The 23,379-nt window shown below is 46.0% G+C and overlaps 2 protein-coding genes across 2 annotated transcripts in view; both read right to left on the minus strand.

Moving 5' to 3' along the window:
* Nucleotides 1-1,724: 1,724 nt before the first annotated feature.
* Nucleotides 1,725-8,782, minus strand: LOC109896388 (transmembrane protease serine 9-like). Its single transcript, XM_020490633.2, has 13 exons — nt 8,610-8,782; nt 8,412-8,513; nt 6,351-6,534; nt 6,188-6,263; nt 5,879-6,068; nt 5,547-5,686; nt 5,277-5,430; nt 5,151-5,189; nt 4,730-4,949; nt 2,739-2,896; nt 2,489-2,587; nt 2,173-2,309; nt 1,725-1,930 (listed from the first exon to the last, which is right to left on the minus strand). Exons 1-13 carry the CDS (start codon nt 8,668-8,670, stop codon nt 1,766-1,768), a joined length of 1,725 nt encoding a protein of 574 aa, XP_020346222.1. The 5' UTR covers nt 8,671-8,782; the 3' UTR covers nt 1,725-1,765.
* Nucleotides 8,783-8,925: 143 nt separating this feature from the next.
* Nucleotides 8,926-23,379, minus strand: part of LOC109896298 (protein O-mannosyl-transferase TMTC1) — a 100,178-nt gene continuing 85,724 nt past the window's right edge. Inside the window, exons 14-19 of the mRNA XM_031831833.1 lie at nt 22,803-22,938; nt 22,478-22,622; nt 22,149-22,286; nt 14,640-14,762; nt 10,240-10,317; nt 8,926-10,093 (exon numbers count right to left, since the gene is read on the minus strand). Coding sequence (XP_031687693.1) covers nt 9,971-10,093; nt 10,240-10,317; nt 14,640-14,762; nt 22,149-22,286; nt 22,478-22,622; nt 22,803-22,938 — 743 coding nt within the window. The 3' untranslated portion in view covers nt 8,926-9,970. The remainder of the gene's footprint in view (nt 10,094-10,239; nt 10,318-14,639; nt 14,763-22,148; nt 22,287-22,477; nt 22,623-22,802; nt 22,939-23,379) is intronic.

Consider the following 23,379-nt stretch of genomic DNA (forward strand, 5'->3'; position numbering starts at 1 on the left):
CAAACTGTGGTACTCTCTAGAGCTGCCATCTTGTAGTCCTAAAACTTGGAAATAAATAAAGCCATCTCTATGGGAAAAATTAATGGGGAATGAACAGGGTTTTGGAAAACACACAGAAAAAGGTCTGAGGTCAACACAGGCTTATGATATCTTATGTTTTGTTTTATGAGATAATGGCAGTCAATTAACATGACATTTATGATGCGTTTATTCGCGTACCACACACGCCCTTATGATACAAAATCATTGAGTTGTATTGAGATCACAACGTTGTATCTGTCCCACTTTGGCTTCTGTGAGTGCACGAGCACTGCCATTGAGGCCATCTATCTCAATTTTGAAGTAGTCAAAATGTACTTCTTCTACAAGTTGGTAAACGAACTGAAAGGGCCCTGTGTTGTTTGAACAGGTATAAAGCCTTGGTTGGCGATTTGCTGCCACTTGCAGTTATGGAATGTGTTCAGAGTATAATTCATTGGCTGATTCCCTGATGACCTGGATGGAATTATGTGATTCTTCCTTAACCCATAGCAAGTCCCACTACTTCAAAATGGGGAAAGTCAACACTTCCAACTCCCAAACAGGATTTTGGGTACTAGAGTTCTCTATATAACTCTACGAATGAAACAAACAAACAAAAAAAAATCCTACACAAAAATAATGATCTTTGTATCAGCTCATTAGTTACTGTAGCCTACAAACATTTTATCTTCATTGAAATAAACGCGGGTAAATCTGACATTCCCCATGGGTTGTGTCATGGTAGCTAGCTGTCTAGGATGAGTTATTCCAGGTCAACCCAAGGCTCCTGACATTTTAAGCTGTGCAGCACCCGGTTGAATGATTACATCAGCATTATCTTAGTGGCACTGGTAGTTTTTCCAAAGCATGCCATTGACTTTTATAGGTAGCCGAATATTGACGTATTGTGATAAAGGAACCTTGTGTGAGATTCTAGGCCAGATAAACAGAGCAGAAGGCTGAACGTCTGTCCTATGACTGTTTAAAAAGATCATGTTTTTGTTTTATGAAAGTTGCACCCCCCCCCCCAATTCGCTGGGGAAATGGCTGCTACAAGGTGTCGAAAGCGTTCCACATGTGGACTCCAATGCTTCCCACAGTTGTGCCAAGTTGGCTGGATGTCCTTTGGGTGCTGGACCATTCTTGAGACACACAGGAAACTGTTGCGTGTGGAAAAACTCAGTAGTGTTGCAATTGACACAAAGCGGTGTGCCTGGCACCTACTACCATAACCTGCTCAAAAGGCACTTAAATATTGTGTCTTGCCCATTCACCCTCTGAATGGCACACATACACAATCCATATCTTAAGGCTTTCAAAAATCCTTTGTAAACCTGTCTCCTCCCGTTGATCTACACTGATTGGTGGATTTAAGTGCCATATCTTGCACCTGGATTCACCTGGTCAGGCTGTCATGGAATGAGAAAGTGTTCATTCCTACCTCCTTAAAACATGTTCCTACATTATAATTGAATGCATGTGCAATTTACTTCAATCATAGTCTACAAACACAATTACAAGAGAAAAGTAAACAAACGATATGAAGACAGAAATAGTGTGCGACAGCAGTCAGCTGTGTGTGTGTGTGTGCGTGCGCGCAACACGTTCTCCTCAAACCTATTGGAACATCTCATTGTGATTGCGTCATACACCATTTCATTGTGGGCCTTTGCCTTTACACAAGTCTGAAAATGAACACTGGATCCAAAAAAAGTCATTGTTTATTCCGTTATGTGAAACAAAGTCAGATGTCAGTGGTTATGTTTGTGATCCAGGAATGATAAGCTGATAGTCGGGAGAAGACTGCTGGTGTGCTGAGGTCACAGCTCGGGCTGCCCCATGTGACCACCCCAAAGAGGAAGAAGACCCCATTTCTTTTCTGGCAGAGGAGTGGAGCACCAGAGTCCCCCTATAGATAGGGAAGAAAGACTTGATATATTACACTAATGTTAAAACTATAACAACGTAGTGAACGTTCGCGTGCACTAGTCCAGTCGGGTATTCAACATCAACTTAGAATCATTTCTCATTTTTATGAAGACCACTCGTTCACATCAGTAGTGTTAGCCATTTTACAACCATTCATTGATCCAAATCATCACCCAGGTCTTCATGAGTACACCTTAGAGTTAACCGTCCCACTATACATACCATGCAGGAGACAGAGCCGGCTGGGTCTGTACACAGCTGAGTGTCCGTGATGAGATCCTCTCCCCAGCTCGCTCTACAAGCGGTCCTGTTGACCAGACCCAGCCTGGCCTGGTGCAGGGTGGCTCTGCTAACCTTCGCTAGGGGGAGACGAGAGCACATTATATATTTATAGAGAAGGATGCTGCCTATTTATGACAATGAGTAAGAGCAAGACCGATGAAACACCGTGGATGCAGGAGGAGGAGTCCCTCAGTGGTAAACCGGCCACCAACAGTACACAAGAACCTATGGTCATGAGCTTTGTTGCTGTACATACGTGCCGAGTTGCTGGTTCCCCAGCCTGTTGTCACACAGGACCAGCTGTCATCCAGCTTCAAATCCTCATGTGGGAGGCAAACTGGAGACACTGTGTCATCTAAGTACATATCAGAGAAGAAAACCACCAGAATAAGCATCCTTAGACGTCACATGCTTTAGGCCTGCAAGCCAAGTTAACGGTCCTGTAAACCAGTCAAGCAAAACAATCAGTGAGCTAAAGTAACCCATTCTGGAGTAGTATTTGATACCAAATCGAGCTGGAACACTGAGCTTGATGAGTGTGAGGTCAGAGGTCGGAGGGAAGGTTCCGTTGTGGGGGTGGCTGAACACCTCATCCACCGGGATGGTCTGGGCAGCCATGAACCTCAGGTCGTGACCTCCCAGCACCACTGTGTCAACTGTAGCTCTGAAATAGAGGAGAGAAGACCCCAGTAGCCTCGTTTCACTGTCAAAAATAACATTAAACCATCTAGGTGTTCAGTGAACTAACAATGTCAAATACAGGTAGCCTACTCAAATAATTAACCGTTACTCTCTCGCGGGAATTCCACTAACGGTCCGTATGTAGCCAAAAGTAGCTGCTGCTCATTCCATTTGCTCGAAAATGTCCGCTTCCATAGAGACACATACTGCTACTACCAGCAGTACGAAACCTGCATCTGTCTTCAACACAAGTTGTTCTGCTTCCACAAGCACATCCAATGCTAGCATCAGTAATTCTACATGTGTTGTTAGCCCAGCTAGCATGGACACTGACAGCTGTGAAACATGCAGGCAAAGAGCTACTGCCCCCTTACACGGGAACGCACCGAACAGAGAGACGTTGGACCATCGAAGAGGAGCAAATATGATGAGAACTACATTGATTTGTGGTTCACTTATATTGGGAGTAGTGCCTTTCCTCAGCGTGTTAAATGTGCAAAAGTACTCTCACAACTTGATGAAACCGTCACTCTTGCGCAGACATTTAGAAACAAAACATGCCAACTTCAAATAAGCCACAGGAGTCTGAGCGAGAATTAAGACGACTTTCGAGTAGTAAGACATGTATAAAAGCAACAAATACCATTAATAAGAAAGGGGCTAGAAGTGTCTATGGTGAGCTACCGAGTGGGTAGGACTGGCAAGTAACAATGTAACCCTTTTACAACACAGAGGTGCGCTGGTTATCAAGGGGCAAAGTAATTACATGTTTTTTAAAATTGAGAGACTAGCTTAAAGTTCTCTTCACTGACCATCATTTTCATTTGTCGGACCGCTTGTCTAATGACGAATTTCTCACACGACTGGCCTATCTGGGTCATGTTTTTTCCTAGTCTGAATGATCTGAATCTAGGATTACAGGGACTCTCTGCAACTATATTCAATGTTCGGGACAAAATTGAGGCTATAATTAAGAAGTTGGAACTCTTCTCGGTCTGCATTAACAAGGCCAAAACAGGTCTTTCAATCATTTAATGATTTTTTTTGTGTGCAAATTAACAAGCTTTAAAGACAATGTAAAATGTGAAAGTGAAGCACCTGAGTGAGTTGGGTGAGCAATTTCACGGGTACTTAACAGAAACGGATGACACATACAACTGGGTTCTTTATCCATTCATGCCCTGCCTCCAGTCCACTTACCGATGTCTGAACAAGAGACCCTCATCGAAATTGCAACAAGCGGTTCTGTGAAAATGTAATTTAAATCAGAAGCCACTGCCAGATTTCTGGATTGGGCTGCACTCAGTATCCTGCCTTGGCAAATCATGCTGTTAAGAGACTGATGCCCTTTGCAACCACGTACCTATGTGAGAGTGGATTCTCCACCCTCACTAGCATGAAAACGAAATACAGGCATAGACTATGTGAGGAAAATTATTTAAGACAGACTCTAATAAATCCTTTCAAGGACATCCTTCATTAACCTGTGGTGAGTTCACAATTTTTGATGAACAAATAAGGTTTTATATGCAAGATTGCTAAATAAAGAGCAAAATAATTTGTGTCCTGGTCCTATAAGAGCTCTTTGTCACTTCCCACAAGCTGGGTTGTGACAAACACTCATTCTTATGTTTAATAAACGTGATTTTATCATATAGTGCGTGTGGCAGGCTTACAACGATGGCAAAAAAACGAACATTTGAGAGTGCGCTGACCCTGGTGCTAGAGGGGGTACACAGCCGGAGGTTGAATGTTTGAAGGGGTAGATTACAGACGATAGTGTGTGTCCTGTGTCAGTACTTGGTGACTGACTCACTTGCTGTGGCAGTGTTGCGGTGCCAGGACCCAGTGGTGGTGGATCAGGGTCCCGCTGCAGTAATGTCTCCCTTTGGACTGCAGACTGACCTGCCAGGGCCAGGAGTTGGCGCAAGCCTCTGTCACACTCCCCACCCGCACCGCACCCTCCAAGGTCACATACAACCACGCCGGGCGGGAGTCCAGCCGGCAGGCCAATACCTTACTCTGACCACAACTCTCTGGGAGACAGGAAGAGCGTGGGTACAAGAGGGTTAGTGGTCAAACTGAACATGATCTGCGGTTTTGATAATGCAATGTTTTGATCAACAAAATACAATTTGATGTGTTGGCAGTAAGACTAAAATTAATCAGATGTTCATTTTTACTCCCGTAAACATTTATTTCAGGTAGTTAACTAATGTAGCAGTGACATAACCTACCTTCAGTCACAGTAATACCATCAAACATAGACTTTTCACCTGTTAAAAATAAAAGATCATAAATAAATATTCTGAGTGCTTAAAATGAAGTACTTTTCCAGGGTTGGGCTCCAAGTGTGTACTTACCTTGAATGAATTCGTTGATCCAGTCTAGGTAGAACTGTACTTTAGTATAGACCCCAGGCCTCTGGGCTCTACCACAGCCCACTCCCCAGCTGACCACTCCAGCCAACTCATACCTGGACCCTGTGTAGCAGGACAGAGGTCCACCTGAGTCACCCTGCAGGAACAACCACATCACAAGACCGGGATAACAGGACAGACTTGTTATATGAAAGTAGAATACAATGAAAGGGATAAATAAATGAGAGCATGGTCAGGGTTCGAGTTCACTACCTGGCAGGCGTCTACACCTCCTTCAGGGTCTCCAGCACAGAACATGGTGGGCTGAACTACACCACGGTAGAACTTGTTACAGTCCTCTGGGGACAGGCAGGTCACATTAACCTCCTGGAGTCTGTTGGCACGAGGCCCATCTGAGAGTAGAAGAGTAGGAAAAGGGAGAAAGAGCACAGGAAGAGGTGAAAACAAGAAACAGGACCGTCCTCACTGTGATCAATTATGATTTAATGTGAGTCATGACCCCAGAAGACCATACCTGACCTTTCTTATAAAGAGGAAAATAGGCAACTAAATTTCAACAAAAAAAATGTAGGCAATCTACTGACTCTCTCTGGTGGTACCCCAGCCGGTCACTGTGCATTGCTTTTTGGGTTCGATTGGCCTCATCCATATCTCTATGGGTCTCACACACTGGTTGAACATCAGCGGGGTCTTCAGCTTCAGCAGGGCAATGTCATGCATCTTTGTCATGCGGTTGTAATCCATGTGGGTGACTATTTTTGAGACTGCAACCAACTGAAAACAAAAATAAATGTGTGCCTTAACAGTTAAAATGTCTACGCAGAATAGTAATACAGAATAAAAATAAAAAAGTTTAATGACTTGAATGTCGTTCGTCCATGTGCGTGTCCCACCTGTTGACATTCTTCATTAGGATTCTCAAGGTCATGTTTTCCCGCCATCACAGTCCAGAAATCCACTTTGTTATACCTGTAAAACGCCATCCATAATTACTTTGATTTCTCTAGCTATACATCCATTCCATTTATTGTTACTTGAACTTCCAGAACTACTCACTGCTTGAAGCAGTGTGCGGCAGTCAGAACCCACTGAGGGGCGATGATGGCACCACCACAGGCTGGCATGGTGGTAAAGCGTAGGGATACCTGCCATGGCCAGGAGTGGGCCCAGGCCTCCACACCACCAATGATCCTCACCTCCATCTCCTGCTCTGGCACGAAGGACCGAACCCCTGCCAGATCTGCAACAAAGCTCAGAGGTTACAGGTTTCTTTATTGGTGTGCAGGGACAGGTTACTCACTGCATCAGGATGTGTGTGTGTGTGGGGGGGGGGGGGGGGGGGGGGGGGGAACGACGACTTAGTATTGCAGTGCATGACCATGTCTGGTCTTGCCCATAGGGCTGATGCTACCAGTGTTTGTGTAGATCATTGTGCGCATTACATATAGCCAGAATAGATTCTGAACCTACGCTTGCTTACAGCTGCCCAGGAGTTTTCCCAGACTTAAATGCTTTAATTACATCAGCAAGTTCCTCCTCTGTAATTTGGCCTTTACATGAGTCTCTGCACAGAAGTTAATTTTACATTATTATAGAAAGAAAATCCATACCTCTAACTAGTGGAGATGGAGGAGACAAACGAAAATATATGCTTAAAGTACTTTGCTTCCGCTTTCAAAATATTAGTTTGGCGCTTTGTGGGTGACTGTCACGTGTAACAAGTTATATAGAAAAAATAATTTGGTACATTTTTCCACATATTTAATCCAATTCACTTTATAATATATTACACTTGATCTTTCTTAAGTTCCTCCGTGTATTTTTCCTCTAACTTATTCTGTACCTCAGTTTATTGACATCTGTACGGTTAGTCCCATTTACTTTGTTGATATGAACTCTTTTGACCTAAATTGGATTTGTTTTAAAGAATAGTATTGAAATGCATGGCCTCGAAAGCCACATTTAAAAGTGCCCCATACAATAAGGGATCTGCTGTACTGTACGTAGTGTCGGAAAAAGTAATAAATTCTTCTGTCCTGGTTAAAAACATGTTTTCATCCAATAGGCTTTGATTACATTTCCAACATCCTCGCCCACGTGGAAATTCTGTAAGAGTAATGTATACGCCAATTATTTGATGGTCCGACCGCATTCTGTCAGCACTTCATATTTTGGTGCCAGGGAGAATGACATAATAAAGTAGTCAAGACGACTAGCTTGATTGAGCCTCCACCATGTAGATCTCACTAGCTCAGGATATTTAAGCCTCCATTTATGCCCTAGTTTCAATATAGCGATGATATTCGTGATTTCCTTAAATGCATGGGGATGATAGTTTGTAGTGCGATTTATTTTACGGTCCATCGAGTTATTTGAAACAGTATTATAATCTCCAACCATAATAAATGGAGCATTGTATTGCTTGATCAATTATCATATATTTTCAAAGCAGCATGGATCATCAGTATTTGGACCATATAGATCAATGAGCCAAATCCGTTTGTGGTCCAATAACATATTTAAAATAATCCATCTACCTTGCAGATCTATTTGGACAATTTGCACATTCAGATCAAAATTGTTGTTAATTAATATCATCACCCCTTTTAGTTTCTATGCCCATGTGAAACGTATATTTTCCTCCCCCTACCAGTCCTTTTTCCAAACAACTTAATCTAAAATTGTTGAATGGGTGTCCTGTAAATATATATTATGTTCAATCTCCTCAAGCCAGGTAAATACTGATCCGTATTTTCTTACTGTCCTCTAAACCATTCCAATTATAACTGGCTTTACGTATTTAACCATAATGAGACTCAATTCCATTTATCATAATATGTTTGGAAACTTACCATTAAAAAGTACCACAATATTTGTGTCCATATAGCTGTACCATGATATTTGCGTCGCTACTACGTAAACCTTCAATTGTTCTCCACTATTCCACCCGCTAAAACCTACCCCCGCCACCCCAGGTTGGGTTGTAGTTAGCGACAGGCAGATCACCCCTGTTCCACTGTATCCTAGAGATTGGGACCATCCTTAAAAAGAGCACACAGTGCCAACGCACTCACCTCGATTGTTTTATGATTCACTGTTAAACGTGTTCTTCCATACCTTCAAATTGAAATCCACCGGTGAGGGTTGCATTTCCCTCTTCTGTTCCGTTCAATGCACAATTTTGAAGATTCTGTACAATTTCAGTCTGGTTATGCACATCTAAAAGAGAATGGTCAAAAATCACAGACGAATCCCCATTTACTCAATCAAGTCACTACAACAAAACTAGAACGAAAATCAATGTGTTGCCCTTACCGTGCTGGATTCCAAGCCCCAACCCAGACAGATACACAATTAGGAAAACAAACATTTTCATCCAAAGTGCATTAATAAAGTTTGGCTTAAGACCAATCGGGATAAAAGTGACGCAGATAAATGAAACTTGACAACGTGCCTTTCTACTTTGAAGCGCCCATCAGCTTCCCACGCGGCACCTGCCACCATCATCACCTAATTAGATTCCTTAACATGTCATGTACTCAATAGGCCAGATGAGGGCAGTATAGACCCATTTCATATGACTTTCTCCCATTCACAATGATAGAGACACTTCTATTTATCACGCACCGACACCAGTTAATAAAACATATATTTATTTGTATGGTGCAAATCAATCTCAGTCATTGCACTAGTCAGTTCATCTTTATCCTATTTGTACATTCCACATAAAATATTCATTCACGATCATCATAGCAACATCAACAGCAACAAATAATACACAGCGTCAGAAATGTTGAGCGGATCAGAGGGTAAGTGTTCGGCCTTAGGAGGAGTCTACAGACACTAGCTTACTTGTACTTGTGGAAGGCTACATTGAGCAGACGTTGCTTGCTTCTCAGAGGCTCTGCCATAGCTTGAGGTTTTAAAGCACATGTTGTCGATGTGTTCACGGAGCACACTGACACCTTGTCTTATAACAGGGCTTATGTATCCCAGACAAGCTCAGACAAGCCCAGAAAGCCCAAACCTAAGCATGGATATACAGTGACTTCAGAAAACTGTCCTTCATGTTGGCAAAATGCAATTTGTCTTCCAACTAGAAGGATATTGTTGGAGCTTTTACTGTGAACATGACACCCAATACATTTCAAGATCTCAACATGGGTTTACTTGTGGATTTGCTCATCAGCGGCGATGAGGGAAGTGATCACAGATGTAGAGCCTAAAACAGGATTTAACATGAAATTAAATACGAAAACAAATAAAACGAAATAAAACATTTTAAAAAGCAGATCAGTTTGTTTGAAGCTTTTTCAGGCTGGGTGATGTGTGGAGCTCGTGGTACTGTCTTGAAGAGAGCTGATCCAGTCCACTCCAATTTGAAGTGCTGCTGGCTGAATCTCCATCTCCACTCCTTAGGGTCCTCACTCCATCTGCTTCCCCCAGAATGTGACTCCCGTCACAGGCTTAACCAGCCTCATGCTCCCCTGGAAGCTCCATCACTCCCAGTCTGATTCCATACCCTGCAACCCTGTCATGTTCACCATAATCTCACATCATCAACCAGGTAGGTTTACTTAAGAATACGTAGTTTTTTTAAAACCGTACTGTTGGGGGCATCCAGGGTCCTTGGTCCCCAACTCATGCCCAGGATAGTGCTGTGTCTCTGGGTTAGTCTAGGCCCCGGTCAGCCTCCTCTCAAGCCGGTCCAGCTTGGCCAGGTTCTCCTTCAGCAGCTTGGAGCCAGGGGTTAGGATCAGGGCCCTCTGGTAGTACTGCCTGGCTGCTGCATAGTCTCCCTGCAGTGGATCAAATACAGACATTTATCAGCTCTCAATCCTTTGCCATTATTGCTTGATATGCAATTCCAGTATAATCAAAGACTTGATGGCTTGTAAATGGCTTTTGACTTGTGCAAACTAACTCTACTGTGTCGTCATAGTACCTTGATATGTTGAATTCCTCCCATGTTCATCCAAGCCTGCGATTGGTCAGGTTTTAGTTCCACTACCAGCTTGTAGCTCTGTAATGAAGACCAAGCATAGCTTAACATAAAGTAGTTACAACCAACGATCACTAGGTGGCAGTAGGGTTCTTATGCTCGGACTATAAAGTGAATATGGAGGGAGAAAAGTTGACTGAGAAGATTACTGAAACTTTCAAATCGGCGCAACATGTTGTGTGTCTTTGAACACCAAACACCCTGAAATAATAGAATATGCAATCAAAATAACACAAGCAGACATTGGATCCGTTTCAACATTGTCAACCACCACACCCCAAGCCCGCATGATCTCAATTGGCCCTTTTGTGCCTTTTCTTAGAAGGGGAACAACACCCGAACAAGAGCTGGAGCCCTGGCGCCTGGCCAAGACCCACTGAGAGAGACAGAACTGCAGAGTTTATCTCTAAAAGGAACCCTGAGAATAAACTGTTCAACATAGAAGGCCTTTATTGACTTCCTGAACTGAAGAAAGACGGAGAGATGGAGGGAGAGAAAGGGAGGGAGAGAGTGGAAAGACAGAGAGAGAGGAACGAGAGACCTGCTGTATAAGCAGAGAGAGTTCAGCATGAGGAAAAAACGAAAGAAAGAGAGGGAAGCGAAATAAGTTTATCTTAGGACATACTCTCTCTCTTGTGAGAAGTGTGGTTGGGGGGAAATGGGCTTATTTGTTGATGCAGACAGTGGAGGAGATATGGAGTTATTTTAGTGACAAGAGGGGAAAAGATCAAGGCAGCGAAAGGACTCTACTTTCCGGCTACCCGGATAAAGCACTAAATAAACTTCAGTTAGTGCTAAATACGGCTGCTAGAATCCTGACAAGAACCAAAAAATGTGATCATATTACTCCAGTGCTAGTCTCCTTACACTGGCTTCCTGTTAAGGCAAGGGCTGATTTACTGCAAAGCATTACATGGGCTTGCTCCTACCTATCTTTCCGATTTGGTCCTGCCGTACATACCTGCACGTACGCTACGGTCACAAGATGCAGGCCTCCTAATTGTCCCTAGCATTTCTGGGGAAACAGCTGGAGGCAGGGCTTTCTCCTATAGAGCTCCATTTTTATGGAATGGTCTGCCTACCCATGTCAGAGACGCAGACTCGGTCTCAACCTTTAAGTCTTTACTGAAGACTCATCTCTTCATCATATGATTGAGTGTAGTCTGACCCAGGAGTGTGAAGGTGAACGGGAAAGGCTCTGGAGCAACGAACCGCCCTTGCTGTCTCTGCCTGGCCGGTTCCCCTCTCTCCACTGGGATTCTCTGCCTCTAACCCTATTACAGAAGTCACTGGCTTACTGGTGCCCTTCCATGCCGTCCCTAGGAGGGGTGCGTCACTTGAGTGGGTTGAGTCACTGATGTGATCTTCCTGTCTGGGTTGGCACCCCCCCCTTGGGTTGTGCCGTGGCAGAGATCTTTGTGGGCTATACTCTGCCTTGTCTCAGGATGGTAAGTTGGTGGTTGCAGATAACCTTCTAGTGGTGTGGGGGCTGTGCTTTGGCAAAGCGGGTGGGGTTATATCCTGCCTGTTTGGCCCTGTCCGGGGGTATCATCGGATGGGGCCACAGTGTCTCCTGACCCCTCCTGTCTCAGCCTCCAGTATTTATGCTGCAGTAGTTTGTGTCGGTGGGCTAGGGTCAGTTTGTTATATCTGGAGTACTTCTCCTGTCTTATCCGGTGTCCTGTGTGAATTTAAGTATGCTGTCTCTAATTCTCTCTTTCTCTCTCTTGGAGGACTTGAGCCCTAGGACCATGCCTCAGAACTACCTGGCATGATGACTCCTTGCTCCCCAGTCCACCTGCCCGTGCTGCTGCTCCAGTTTCAACTGTTCTGCCTGCGGCTATGGAACCCTGACCTGTTCACCGGACGTGCTACTGCTGTTTTCAACTCTCTAGATACAGCAGGAGAGGTAGAGATACTCTTAATGATCGGCTATGAAAAGCCAACTGACATGAACTCCTGAGGTGCTGACTTGCTGCACCCTCGACAACTACTGTGATTATTATTATTTGACCATGCTGGTAATTTATGAACATTTGAACATCTTGGCCATGTTCTGTTATAATCTCCACCGGGCACAGCCAGAAGAGGACTGGCCACCCCTCATAGCCTGGTTCCTCTCGAGGTTTCTTCCTAGGTTCTGGCCTTTCTAGGTAGTTTTTCTAGCCACTGTGCTTCTACACCTGCATTGCTTGCTGTTTGGGGTTTTAGGCTGGGTTTCTGTACAGCACTTCTGATGTAAGAAGGGCTTTATAAATACATTTGATTTGGAATGCTGTTTGATGTGATTTTATTTGCAAACTTTGTATCTCTTCTCTCTCAAGTGTGTCCGCTTGAACAGGAGAAATAAAGCACCCGGCACTTAGAAGATCCACAGGTGCCCTTGAAACCCCTGCAGATAATATACTTCATGTAGGAGATGAAAATCGTGTTGTTTTTAGGGAATATACCAAAAAATATGTTATTTTCTTTATTCCTAGTAGCTTTCGGGGAGATTGGGATATATGAGCCAATTAGTGGTTTCGTTCTGTAAGAAGTAAAGTTTGAGGTTATAGGAGGTTCTAAAGTTATTCACAGAGGTGAAAGGAGAGAAAAGAAAAGAGAAGGGAAAGGTGGATAATGAGGGCGAGAGAGGGGTTATGCCGGTGAGGAGAGAGAGACGGTGAGGAGGTGACGGTATGACGGTGAGGAGGGAGAGAGAGAGGGGTAATGACGGTGAGGAGGGAGAGAGACGGTGAGGAGGTGACAGTATGACGGTGAGGAGGGAGAGAGAGAGGGGTAATGACGGTGAGGAGGGAGAGGGAGGGGTAATGACTGTGAGGAGGGAGAGAGAGGGTAATGACGGTGAGGAGGGAGAGAGAGAGGGGTAATGACGGTGAGGAGGGAGAGAGAGAGGGGTAATGACGGTGAGGAGGGAGAGAGAGAGGGGTAATGACGGTGAGGAGGGAGAGAGAGAGGGGTAATGACGGTGAGGAGGGAGAGAGAGGGGTAATGTTGAGGAGGGATAGAGAGAAGGGTATGATGGTGAGGAGGGAGAGAGACGGTGAGGATTTGACGGTATGACGGTGAGGAGGGAGAGAGAGGGGTTGAGGAGAGAGAGCGAGAAGGGTAATGACGGTGAGGGGGGAGAGAGAGGGGTAATGTTGAGGAGGGATAGAGAGAAGGGTATGACAGTGAGGAGGGAGAGAGAAGGGTATGACAGTGAGGAGGGAGAGAGAGGGGTATGACAGTGAGGAGGGAGAGAGAGAGGGGTATGACAGTAAGGAGGGAGAGAGAGAGGGGTATGACAGTAAGGAGGGAGAGAGAGAGGGGTATGACAGTAAGGAGGGAGAGAGAAGGGTATGACAGTGAGGAGGGAGAGAGAGGGGTATGACAGTAAGGAGGGAGAGAGAGAGGGGTATGACAGTAAGGAGGGAGAGAGAGAGGGGTATGACAGTAAGGAGGGAGAGAGAAGGGTATGACAGTGAGGAGGGAGAGAGAGGGGTATGACAGTGAGGAGGGAGAGAGAGGGGTATGACAGTGAGGAGGGAGAGAGAGAGGGGTATGACAGTAAGGAGGGAGAGAGAGAGGGGTATGACAGTAAGGAGGGAGAGAGAGAGGGGTATGACAGTAAGGAGGGAGAGAGAAGGGTATGACAGTGAGGAGGGAGAGAGGGGTATGACAGTGAGGAGGGAGAGAGAGGGGTATGACAGTGAGGAGGGAGAGAGAGGGGTATAACAGTGAGGAGGGAGAGAGGGGTATGATGGTGAGGATGGAGAGAGAGAGGGGTATGACAGTAAGGAGGGAGAGAGAGAGGGGTATGACAGTAAGGAGGGAGAGAGAAGGGTATGACAGTGAGGAGGGAGAGAGAGGGGTATGACAGTGAGGAGGGAGAGAGAGGGGTATGACAGTGAGGAGGGAGAGAGAGGGGTATAACAGTGAGGAGGGAGAGAGGGGTATGATGGTGAGGATGGAGAGAAGATGGTGTAATGTTGAGGAGGGAGAGAGGGGTATGATGGTGAGGATGGAGAGAAGATGGTGTAATGTTGAGGAGGGAGAGAGAGGAGAGCGTCCAGCAGGAGACAAAGTTAATTAGGTTGGAGAGGTTGAAACATTTTTGGATGAGGAGAGAGGGAGTCTGAGGGAGAAGAGAGAGCAGATGGAGAAAGTATGCAGAGTAATGAGGTGTGTGTGTGTGTGTGTGTGTGTGTGTGTGTGTGTGTGTGTGTGTGTGTGTGTGTGTGTGTGTGTGTGTGTGTGTGTGTGTGGTGTGTGTGTGTGTGTGTGTGTGTGTGTGTGTGTGTGTGTGTGTGTGTGTGTGTGTGTGTGTGTGTGTGTGTGTGTGTGTGTGGAGCCTCCTGTACCTCGAAGGCTCTGTCCAGCTGGTTCATCTCTCTGAGCTGGTTGCCCTTGGAGAAGTGAAGCTCTGCCCTGACAGACATGTCTATGGGGTTTTGAAGTAGTGCCTTGTCTAGAGCATCCAGAGCCTGAAGGAAGAGGAGAGAATTAGTACACATATACAGAGGTTAGCACACACACACACACACACGCACACACACGCACACACACACACGCACACACACACACACGCACACACACACGTGTATGCACACACAAACACCCACTGGGATCCTGATGAGACGTGTGTGGAGACAGTTTCAGAGTGTTCTCATGAGTGAAGCTCAACCACGACATTACTTCTGTTTCTCGACTGTATCACCATTGTACACTAGTGTACACACCCTTCCATTGATAGGGATAGACTTCCATGGATAGGGATAGACTTCCATGGCTAGGGATAGACTACCATGGCTAGGTTTAGACTTCCATGGCTAGGGATAGACTTCCATGGCTAGGGATAGACTTCCATAGCTAGGGATAGACTTCCATGGCTAGGGATAGACTTCCATGGCTAGGGATAGACTTCCATGGCTAGGGATAGACTTCCATGGCTAGGGATAGACTTCCATGGCTAGGGATAGACTACCATGGCTAGGGATAGACTACCATGGCTAGGGATAGACTTCCATGGCTAGGGATAGACTTCCATGGCTAGGGATAGACTTCCATGGCTCGGGATAGACTTCCATGGCTCGGGATAGACTTCATTGGCTAGGGATAGACTTCCATGGCTAGGGATAGACTTCCATGGCTAGGGATAGACTTCCATGGCTAGGGATAGACTTATATGGCTAGGGATAGACTTCCATGGCTAGGGATAGACTTCCATGGCTAGGGATAGACTTCCATGGCTAGGGATAGACTTCCATGGATAGGGATAGACTTCCATAGCTAGGGATAGACTTCCATAGCTAGGGATAGACTTCCATAGCTAGGGATAGACTTCATTGGCTAGGGATAGACTTCCATAGCTAGGGATAGACTTCCATGGCTAGGGATAGACTTCATTGGCTAGGGATAGACTTCCATAGCTAGGGATAGACTTCCATGGCTAGGGATAGACTTCCATGGCTAGGGATAGACTTCCATGGCTAGGGATAGACTTCCATGGCTAGGGATAGACTTCCATAGCTAGGGATAGACTTCCATAGCTAGGGATAGACTTCCATGGATAGGGATAGACTTCCATGGATAGGGATAGACTTCCATGGCTAGACTTCCATGGCTAGGGATAGACTTCCATGGCTAGGGATAGACTTCCATGGCTAGGGATAGACTTCCATGGCTAGGGATAGACTTCCATGGATAGGGATAGACTTCCATAGCTAGGGATAGACTTCCATAGCTAGGGATAGACTTCCATAGCTAGGGATAGACTTCATTGGCTAGGGATAGACTTCCATAGCTAGGGATAGACTTCCATGGCTAGGGATAGACTTCATTGGCTAGGGATAGACTTCCATAGCTAGGGATAGACTTCCATGGCTAGGGATAGACTTCCATGGCTAGGGATAGACTTCCATGGCTAGGGATAGACTTCCATGGCTAGGGATAGACTTCCATAGCTAGGGATAGACTTCCATAGCTAGGGATAGACTTCCATGGATAGGGATAGACTTCCATGGATAGGGATAGACTTCAATGGCTAGACTTCCATGGCTAGGGATAGACTTCCATGGCTAGGGATAGACTTCCATGGCTAGGGATAGACTCCATGGATAGGGATAGACTTCCATAGCTAGTTATAGACTTCCATGGCTAGGGATAGACTTCATTGGCTAGGGATAGACTTCATTGGCTAGGGATAGACTTCCATAGCTAGGGATAGACTTCCATGGCTAGGGATAGACTTCATTGGCTAGGGATAGACTTCCATAGCTAGGGATAGACTTCCATGGCTAGGGATAGACTTCATTGGCTAGGGATAGACTTCCATGGCTAGGGATAGACTACCATGGCTAGGGATAGACTTCCATAGCTAGGGATAGACTTCCATGGATAGGGATAGACTTCTATAGCTAGGGATAGACTTCCATAGCTAGGGATAGACTTCCATAGCTAGGGATAGACTTCCATGGATAGGGATAGACTTCTATAGCTAGGGATAGACTTCCATAGCTAGGGATAGACTTCCATGGATAGGGATAGACTTCTATAGCTAGGGATAGACTTCCATGGCTAGGGATAGACTTCTATAGCTAGGGATAGACTTCCATGGCTAGGGATAGACTTCCATGGCTAGGGATAGACTTCCATGGCTAGGGATAGACTTCTATAGCTAGGGATAGACTTCCATGGCTAGGGATAGACTTCCATAGCTAGGGATAGACTTCCATGGCTAGGGATAGACTTCCATAGCTAGGGATAGACTTCCATGGCTAGGGATAGACTTCCATGGCTAGGGATAGACTTCCATGGCTAGGGATAGACTTCCATGGCTAGGGATAGACTTCCATGGCTAGGGATAGACTTCTATGGCTAGGGATAGACTTCCATGGCTAGGGATAGACTTCCATGGCTAGGGGATAGACTTCCATGGCTAGGGATAGACTTCCATGGATAGGGATAGACTTCCATGGCTAGACTTCCATGGCTAGGGATAGACTTCCATGGCTAGGGATAGACTTCCATGGCTAGGGATAGACTTCCATGGCTAGGGATAGACTTCCATGGATAGGGATAGACTTCCATAGCTAGGGATAGACTTCCATAGCTAGGGATAGACTTCCATAGCTAGGGATAGACTTCCATGGCTAGGGATAGACTTCTATAGCTAGGGATAGACTTCCATGGCTAGGGATAGACTTCCATAGCTAGGGATAGACTTCCATGGCTAGGGATAGACTTCCATAGCTAGGGATAGACTTCCATGGCTAGGGATAGACTTCCATGGCTAGGGATAGACTTCCATGGCTAGGGATAGACTTCCATGGCTAGGGATAGACTTCCATGGCTAGGGATAGACTTCTATGGCTAGGGATAGACTTCCATGGCTAGGGATAGACTTCCATGGCTAGGGATAGACTTCCATGGCTAGGGATAGACTTCCATGGATAGGGATAGACTTCCATGGCTAGACTTCCATGGCTAGGGATAGACTTCCATGGCTAGGGATAGACTTCCATGGCTAGGGATAGACTTCCATGGCTAGGGATAGACTTCCATGGATAGGGATAGACTTCCATAGCTAGGGATAGACTTCCATAGCTAGGGATAGACTTCCATAGCTAGGGATAGACTTCATTGGCTAGGGATAGACTTCCATAGCTAGGGATAGACTTCCATGGCTAGGGATAGACTTCATTGGCTAGGGATAGACTTCCATAGCTAGGGATAGACTTCCATGGCTAGGGATAGACTTCCATGGCTAGGGATAGACTTCCATGGCTAGGGATAGACTTCCATGGCTAGGGATAGACTTCCATAGCTAGGGATAGACTTCCATAGCTAGGGATAGACTTCCATGGATAGGGATAGACTTCCATGGATAGGGATAGACTTCAATGGCTAGACTTCCATGGCTAGGGATAGACTTCCATGGCTAGGGATAGACTTCCATGGCTAGGGATAGACTCCATGGATAGGGATAGACTTCCATAGCTAGTTATAGACTTCCATGGCTAGGGATAGACTTCATTGGCTAGGGATAGACTTCATTGGCTAGGGATAGACTTCCATAGCTAGGGATAGACTTCCATGGCTAGGGATAGACTTCATTGGCTAGGGATAGACTTCCATAGCTAGGGATAGACTTCCATGGCTAGGGATAGACTTCATTGGCTAGGGATAGACTTCCATGGCTAGGGATAGACTACCATGGCTAGGGATAGACTTCCATAGCTAGGGATAGACTTCCATTGATAGGGATAGACTTCTATAGCTAGGGATAGACTTCCATAGCTAGGGATAGACTTCCATAGCTAGGGATAGACTTCCATGGATAGGGATAGACTTCTATAGCTAGGGATAGACTTCCATAGCTAGGGATAGACTTCCATGGATAGGGATAGACTTCTATAGCTAGGGATAGACTTCCATGGCTAGGGATAGACTTCTATAGCTAGGGATAGACTTCCATGGCTAGGGATAGACTTCCATGGCTAGGGATAGACTTCCATGGCTAGGGATAGACTTCTATAGCTAGGGATAGACTTCCATGGCTAGGGATAGACTTCCATAGCTAGGGATAGACTTCCATGGCTAGGGATAGACTTCCATAGCTAGGGATAGACTTCCATGGCTAGGGATAGACTTCCATGGCTAGGGATAGACTTCCATGGCTAGGGATAGACTTCCATGGCTAGGGATAGACTTCCATGGCTAGGGATAGACTTCTATGGCTAGGGATAGACTTCCATGGCTAGGGATAGACTTCCATGGCTAGGGATAGACTTCCATGGCTAGGGATAGACTTCCATGGATAGGGATAGACTTCCATAGCTAGGGATAGACTTCCATAGCTAGGGATAGACTTCCATAGCTAGGGATAGACTTACATAGCTAGGGATAGACTTCTATGGATAGGGATAGACTTCCATGGATAGGGATAGACTTCCATGGCTAGACTTCCATGGCTAGGGATAGACTTCCATGGCTAGGGATAGACTTCCATGGCTAGGGATAAACTTCCATGGCTAGGGATAGAATTCCATAGCTAGGGATAGACTTCCATAGCTAAGGGTAGACTTCCATGGATAGGGATAGACTTCTATAGCTAGGGATAGACTTCCATAGCTAGGGATAGACTTCCATAGCTAGGGATAGACTTCCATGGCTAGGGATAGACTTCCATGGCTAGGGATAGGGATAGACTTCCATGGCTAGGGATAGGGATAGACTTCCATGGCTAGGGATAGACTTCCATGGCTAGGGATAGACTTCCATGGCTAGGGATAGACTTCCATGGCTAGGGATCGACTTCCATGGCTAGGGATAGACTTCCATGGCTAGGGATAAACTTCCATAGATAGGGATAGACTTCCATGGCTAGGGATAGACTTCCATGGCTAGGGATAGACTTCCATAGCTAGGGATAGACTTCCATGGCTAGGGATAGACTTCCATGGCTAGGGATAGACTTCCATGGCTAGGGATAGACTTCCATAGCTAGGGATAGACTTCCATGGCTAGGGATAGACTTCCATGGCTAGGGATAGACTTCCATGGCTAGGGATAGACTTCCATGGCTAGGGATAGACTTCCATGGCTAGGGATAGACTTCCATGGCTAGGGATAGACTTCCATGGCTAGGGATAGACTTCCATAGATAGGGATAGACTTCCATAGATAGGGATGACAGTGAGGACTTGTGAAGAGCAGAATCAACAACCTCTGCATAAACAAAAAGAGTTGCCTTGTGAGGAGGTGATAACTGTTGAAGGTGTAAACCCATGTTCACAGTTAGCCATTGTTCTGTCATTTTAACCTGAAAGCCCCAGCAGCCTTGACCCAAGTCAGAGCAGGTCTACTGAGGCCATGGCCCAGTGAGTCCCAGGAGCCGGGCCAGGGAGCTGGAAACACAAAAGTCTGTAAAACGCCGGGCTAAATCCTCGTTGGAAGTGCACCGTGACATATCAGAGAGAGAGACAGACTCGTCATTCACTGGAAGATGAGCAGAGAAAAGGTAGTCAGAGAGAGATTTTTTTTTTAAGAAAAAAAAAGAGAGTGAGTGTTCTGTGGGGAGAGAGAGAGAGAGAGAGCGAGAGAGAGAGAGAGAGAGAGAGAGAGAGAGACAGAGAGAGAGAGAGAGACAGAGAGAGAGAGAGAGAGATAGAGAGAGACAGAGAGAGAGACAGAGAGAGAGAGAGATAGAGAGAGATAGAGAGAGAGAGGACAGAGAGAGAGAGAGAGACAGAGAGAGAGAGAGAGAGACAGAGAGAGAGAGAGAGAGAGACAGAGAGAGACAGAGAGAGAGAGAGAGAGAGAGAGAGGAGAGAGAGAGAGAGAGAGAGAGAGAGAGAGAGAGAGAGAGGAGAGAGACAGAGAGAGAGAGAGGAGAGAGAGAGAGAGAGAGAGACAGAGAGAGAGAGAGAGAGGAGAGAGAGAGAGAGAGAGAGAGAGAGAGAGAGAGGAAAGCTGAGAGATTTGAAGGGGAAAGAAAGAACGAGGAAGAGAGAGGTGGGAATTTAATGCAATTTACTTTTGCCTCTGGGAGAGAGAAGTCTCATCCTTGAGATAACATAAAATATCATCAATCGCTTTTTATTTTCCCTTCCCTTAGACAGAAAGAGAGAGAGAGAAAGAAAAGCATGTTTCAAACCCCCATTAAGGGGATAACGAGATAGTGTAGCTAACAGATCTGGAAGTGTAGCAGTATCCCTGGTGAGTTAGTATGTAGACACGAGACAGAAACACACTAAGACTATCCAAAAGGGAGGAGGGTGTAATATTCACTCTGTTTTCTATCTGAGAGACTGAGAGAAAACAAACATCCTCTTGTCCAGCCTTTCTCAAACCCAGGCCCGTGGCCCGCCGCCAGTCCACAGAGGGAAGGCCTGAAAAAGCCTGACTGATTGCACTGGATTCGCCTCGATCTACTAAATGTCGCGTTTGGTTCATAGAAACCATGGTTACGCGAGAAACCTCCGATCGCCGATAAATGCGGTTCGTGACAAAACAGACAAAAGTTTCGGCTCTAACTTTTGACCGGTCGGAGCTATTAGCTATTGTGACCCCATCGCCGACAGCCGTGACTCTCAGCAACGTGGACGTACCTGCCGTTTCCGCAAACTGCACAGGAGACGTTGGAACTGTGACAAAATGTCATTCCATTCGCTCCGTTCCAGCCATTATTATGAGCCGTCCTCCCCTCAGCAGCCTCCACTGGTGTTAGGGTAGTATACATAATAGAGAAAATGTATAGATAAATTGGTGTTTTGAATAAAAAAAACGATTGTCAATATTTTTATACCCAAGTGGTCCCCAGAGGGGAAGAAAAGGCCTTATCTTGCCAGTCCCGGGCACAAAAAAGTTAGCTGCTCTAGTCAGCCCCCCAACACCACCTCTGTTATTTTAGGAAGGAAATACAATTTTTTAGCAGCGAGGCTAAATCTCAAATAGCACCCAATTCCGCATAAGTAGTGTACTACACAGGGATATGGGTGCCATTTGGGACACAGGGATTGCATCCATTCTGTTAGAGTGTCTACAGATGAGCCCCCAGAGACGGAGGGATGGAATGAGGGATGGAACCAGGGACGGCGGTGGAGAAGGAGGAGAATGTGATCAGAATGGAGAGATGAAGTGAATGAAGTAACGAATGAACGATCAGTGTGAACAGATGGGGATGGGTTTCCATAGCAACCACTGTTTCCGCGGCGATCACGGTTGCTGACCCTGGGGCGATAAAGATTGTTCTGTTTTTCTTGACCGTCTCAGTCCTTCGCCCATCCCCCATCACGCTCTCTATTCTTCTTACCCTTTCCCGTTCTTTCTTTCAAAGGCAGACGCCACAGACCCAACAACACACGCACCTCTGTGTAGTTGCCTCGTTTGCTGTAGATGGCAGACAGTAGGCGGTAACACTCGATGCAGTTCCCCTGCTTCGATATGATGCCCAGAGTCATCTTCTCGGCCTCTTTAGAGCGGCCTGCCATGGCTAACACTTGTGCCTGTATAGGGAGAGAGAGAGGAGGAAGGGAGAGGAAGAGAGAGGAGGAAGGGAGAGGGAGAGAGAGAGGGAGAGAGAGGGCAATTCAGGGCCAGACATCTGTTTGTGCTGTCCTGGTATGACTGCAGCATGTGGCGCGTACATGCCTGCATGTGTGTGTGCCTGCGTCTGTGTGTGTGTGTTGTGCCTCACCAGAGCCAGCCAGATATCGGTGCTATCTGGCTGTAGCGTAGCCGCCTCGCGGTACACCTGCAGAGCCTCCTCATAGCGTCCTGTGTTGTAGTACAGCGCCCCTAGTGGCGTCAGGATGTCCACCTTCCTCGTCACCTGCAGGGCCCTGGGGTCAAAGGTCAGGGAGAGGTCAATGGAAGTTCAACAAGAGCTCATACAAGGTCACACAGGACAGCGCCACCCATGACTCTCTTCTCTGGACAATGGGCACTTGGCTAGTGTTGCACTCGTTTTGACTTGTGAATCTCTCCCATATTCCCAAATTGGTTGTCACCTCTTAACTCACTTTTTGTACCAAGACTCCGCCTCCTTGTTCTCACTTGAGGAGCGAAGGAGGCGGCCCAAGTTTACCATGGCGACGTAGTGCACCGGCTTGAGACGCACGGCATGCTGGTAGTGGGCTGCCGCCAGATCGCCTTCTCCTAATGAGAGAAGAGTGAGAGAGAGAGTGAGAGAGGTGTGAGAGATTGAGAGTGAGAGAAGTGTGTGAGAGAGAGAGACATGTCCTCTACTGTATACTTATAGTTATTGTTGAATGTATGGTTATATTGACACTTGGTTATTGTTGTCACTGTTGTCCCGTTGATCATTTGATTCCCATTTTTTTTTTTATATTGTAAATATCCTAAATAAGCTTTGGCAATATGTACATTGTTACGTCATGCCAATAAAGCAAATTGAATTGAATTGAGAGAGAGAGACAGAGAGGTGTAAGAGAGAGAGAGAGAGGTGTGAGAGAGAGAGCGAGGTGTGAGAGAGAGAGAGAGAGGTGTGAGAGAGAGAGAGAGGTGTGTGAGAGTGAGAGAGAGAGGTGTGTGAGCGAGAGAGAGAGGTGTGTGAGAGCGAGAGAGAGGTGTGTGAGA

Source organism: Oncorhynchus kisutch, linkage group LG9 (assembly GCF_002021735.2).
Source record: "Oncorhynchus kisutch isolate 150728-3 linkage group LG9, Okis_V2, whole genome shotgun sequence".
Classification (NCBI taxonomy): Eukaryota; Metazoa; Chordata; class Actinopteri; order Salmoniformes; family Salmonidae; genus Oncorhynchus; species Oncorhynchus kisutch.